Source organism: Salvelinus sp. IW2-2015, unplaced genomic scaffold (genome assembly GCF_002910315.2).
Source record: "Salvelinus sp. IW2-2015 unplaced genomic scaffold, ASM291031v2 Un_scaffold2278, whole genome shotgun sequence".
Lineage (NCBI taxonomy): Eukaryota > Metazoa > Chordata > Actinopteri > Salmoniformes > Salmonidae > Salvelinus > Salvelinus sp. IW2-2015.
In genome coordinates this window covers 49902-53598 of record NW_019943605.1, presented here as the reverse complement: position 1 = coordinate 53598, position 3697 = coordinate 49902, and the positions used below count along the sequence as shown (strand labels likewise).

General features: G+C 44.7%; 1 protein-coding gene across 1 annotated transcript in view; it reads left to right on the top strand.

Annotated features, from left to right (window-relative positions):
• LOC112073502 (vacuolar protein sorting-associated protein 18 homolog) overlaps positions 1–3697 on the top strand; it is a 30496-nt gene that overhangs the window by 10628 nt on the left and 16171 nt on the right. Inside the window, exons 4-5 of the mRNA XM_070440173.1 lie at positions 281–392; positions 1836–1961. Of these exons, the coding sequence (XP_070296274.1) occupies positions 281–392; positions 1836–1961 (238 nt within the window). The remainder of the gene's footprint in view (positions 1–280; positions 393–1835; positions 1962–3697) is intronic.

Sequence of the window (3697 nt, the reverse complement as noted above, 5' to 3'; positions counted from 1 at the left end):
CGTAACTGAGTCCCAAAGTTTTGTAGCCCTCCTTGCCGCACACACTTTCTCCAGTTCTGCCCACATAAACTATTCTAAACTAGGATTGAGGTCAGGGCTTTGTGATGGCCATCTCCACTATAGCCTTGACTTTGTGGTCCTTAAGCTATTTTGCCACAATCTTTGGGGAAAAGTATGCTTGGGGTTATTTCACATTTCGGAAACCCATCTTGCGACCAAGCTTTAATGCTTCCTGACTGATGTCTTGAATGTTGCTTCAATCTATCATAATCCACACTAGATTTCCGTGCCTCATGATCGTCAGCTATTTTGTGAAGTACACCAGTCCTCCTGCAGACAAAGAACACCCCCACAACAGGGATGCTGCCACCACCGTGCGTTTGCACAGTTGGGTAAGGTTGTTCTTCGGCTTGCAAGCCTCCCCCATTTTCCTCCAAACATAACGATGGTCATTTTGCCAAACAGTTCTATTTTTGCTTTCATCAGACCAAGGACATTTCTCCCAAAAAGTATGATACTTTGTCCCCTGATGTTCAGTTGCCAAACTGTAGTCTGTCTGTTTATGGCTAGGGCGGTTTGGACAGTGGCTTCTGTCCTTGCTGACGCGGCCTTTCAGGTACCCCCCTATGTCGATATAGCACTCGTCTTACTGGATATACAGATACTTGTACCTGTATCCTCCAGCAATCCACAAGAGCTCCTTTGCTGTTGTTCTGGGATTGAATTGCACTCTATTTCAACAGGACACCTTCACAGACAGTAGTACGACGTCCGACAGTAAAAAACCTATCCTACCTATCTATCTGTGAAAGGTGTCTGTTGGAAATTAGGTTTTACTCACGTCGTAACCAACTCTCATTATCAAACAGGAACACCTTCACAATAGGTTTCACTTGTCAACGTCCATAAACCTCTATCTGTGAAGGTGTCTGTTGAAATAGAGCGTTTACAGACAGTAAACCTTGTCTGTGAACGTTGTCTGTTGAGAATAGAGTATGCCGTGATCAGCTAAACCACCTGCGATAGTAAGCACCTTTTCCAACCACGGAACCAGAGCGGGTTCATATCTGTGTGTTATGCTGATTTCACTATCATAGTGTTACATCTCTCAAGGACCAGTTCTTATAACTCTGGTCTTCCCCCTCTCCTTCCCTGGCATGGTCTCTCACCTGGTCTATTTCTACTCAAGAATACCAGTTTATAACTCTGTCTCCCCTCTCACTTCCCTGAACAGCCGGTCCCACCTTAGGTGATTTCTCTCCAACGTACCAGATTTAGCACTCTGGTGTCTCCCCCTCTCCCTTCCCCCTGCGAGAGGTCTTAACCTCGGTGATTTTCTCTCAGTAGCGCAGATATAACTCTGGTCTCCCCGTCGTACTTCCCTGCAGTGCCCGGCTCATACCTGGTGATTACTTCACCTTCGAATTACCATTTGTATGACTTCTGTCATACCCCATCTCTGGCTTCCCTGCAGTAGCCTCTCACCTGTCTACAGTGATTTCTTCTGAGTACCAGTTATAAACTCTCGGTCTCCCCTCGTTCCATTCGCTTCTAGCTATGGTCCCACCTGGTGATTGGCTCTCTAGTACGCCAGTGTATAACTCTGGTCCAACCCTCTCCTTTCCCGCAAGGGGTCTCACTCTACTTGCCTCTGACATTTCTACTCCAGTACCCGAGTGTATGTGCTCTGTATCTGAGAAGCGAGGAACACCCAGAAGCGTGTCCCCATTTCTGCAATCTGTGGCTCTCATGTGTCTCCAGCCGACGAACGACCCACCGTTGCACCCTGTCGTAGCATATAGTGTAGGCTGGGAACAACGCTCACTGAGGACCAGAGACGGACAGAGACCAACACTGGGCCCATCCTAGTGGGAACCAGCCAGGGAATCATCTTCGAGGCTGAGATCTCTGCTTCAGAGGGAAGCCTGTTTAACACCAACCCTGACCAGTACTTCAAACAGGTGAGCAGACAGACAGACAGACAGACAGACAGACAGACAGACAGACAGACAGACAGACAGACAGACAGACAGACAGACAGACAGCTACTTCAAACAGGTCGGTGATGGGATCTGAAGATAAACATTGATTGACAAAATACAACATCGCCCCAAGATGATGTTTTGTAGATTGAACCAATGGAAAGCCATGCTTATCAAACCTCTTGACATTCAAACTAATTCATCAGTGCTGATTGGTTACAACTAGGGATGCACGATATATCGGTAAGCATATCGGAATCGGGCGARATTAYCTAAAAATGCCAACATCGGCTCTACGTATAGTTTAACGCCGATGTGCAAAACCGATGTCAAAGCTGACGTGCGTACCTGTATAATATAGATKGGTGACGCAATGACGCCACGAAAAATACAGCGCTACACGTGCAATACAGTATTCCTAACCTGGCCCACAATGTCTGCTTGTGTGGATCTATTTTGAAGTTTCAAAGGAAGATAACAAAAAGGCCATATGCAACATTTGTGCTGCTATTTGTTTCCAGAGGGGAGAAGGTGAAATCGTTCAATACCACGAACCTAATGACTCATTTGAAAGTGCTTCACCCCRGGATGTCCAGAGACTTCGAACAAAAGCAGYAAAAAAACMAAGCMCACACWTCCAACMTAACAAGTTTAAGTCGAGCAGTCATCTGAAAGAGTAAGAACATTTCAGAGAGACAACACAAAGATTAAAATCTATTAACGCCAAGATAACGGAATTCATAATATCGATATCGATATCTTGTCGCTTTTTTTGTCAAAAAATATTGGAATCCGCCCAATGTAATATGCTGCACCCTAGTTACTGTACATTTATGTTACAACTCCTCATAGTGAATCTTATCCCAGGCTAACCACTTTTGTACCCACTTTTTGACCCAGCTTTTGTGCCCAGCTTTGTTACCAGCCTTTTGTGGACCCCCAGCTTTGTGACCCAGCTATTTGTGACCAGCTTTTGTGACCATCTTTTTGACTGCTTTGGACCAGCTTTGTGACCCAGCTTTTGTACCCAGCTTGTGAACTGTATTTGATGGGACATTTAATTATTTCTTTTCAAACTAGTCCTTATATAATGATTAATGTATTATGTAAAACACAGTTCCATTCCTGAGTAGGACGGAGCACTGCTCCAGTATGCTTAATATAGAGGTGGAACGAGTCCGAGTCTAAAATCGTCATCATCTGCCACCCAGGAAGCGGTCTGTTCCAGTTGTCTTACTAGTAGTGTGCAGAGGGCGTACCGAGCAGCAAAGCTTCAGACCCGTTCTTTCAAGAACAGGTCGATTACCACCGGTCTTTTTTAAACAACAGACTACACCCAAATGGCACCTATTTACTATAAGTGAATTACACTCCCTTATGCAGGTATTTACACTCCCTACTAATCAGTGCATTACACCTCCTACTATATAGACATCATTTTACACTCTCACACTTTCAGTCACTTTCTGACCTCAGCCGACACATATTCATTACTCCCTACTGTATATAGTGCATTTACACTCCCTACATAGATAATGGCATTTACACTCCCTACTATATAGTGGCATTATCACTTTCCCTACTACTATAGTGCATTTACCACTCCCCACTTATAGTACTGCATTAGCACTCCCCACTATATAGGTGCAATTTACACCCCCACTATATAGTGCATTTACACTCCCTACTATAAGTGCATTACACTCCCTATTACT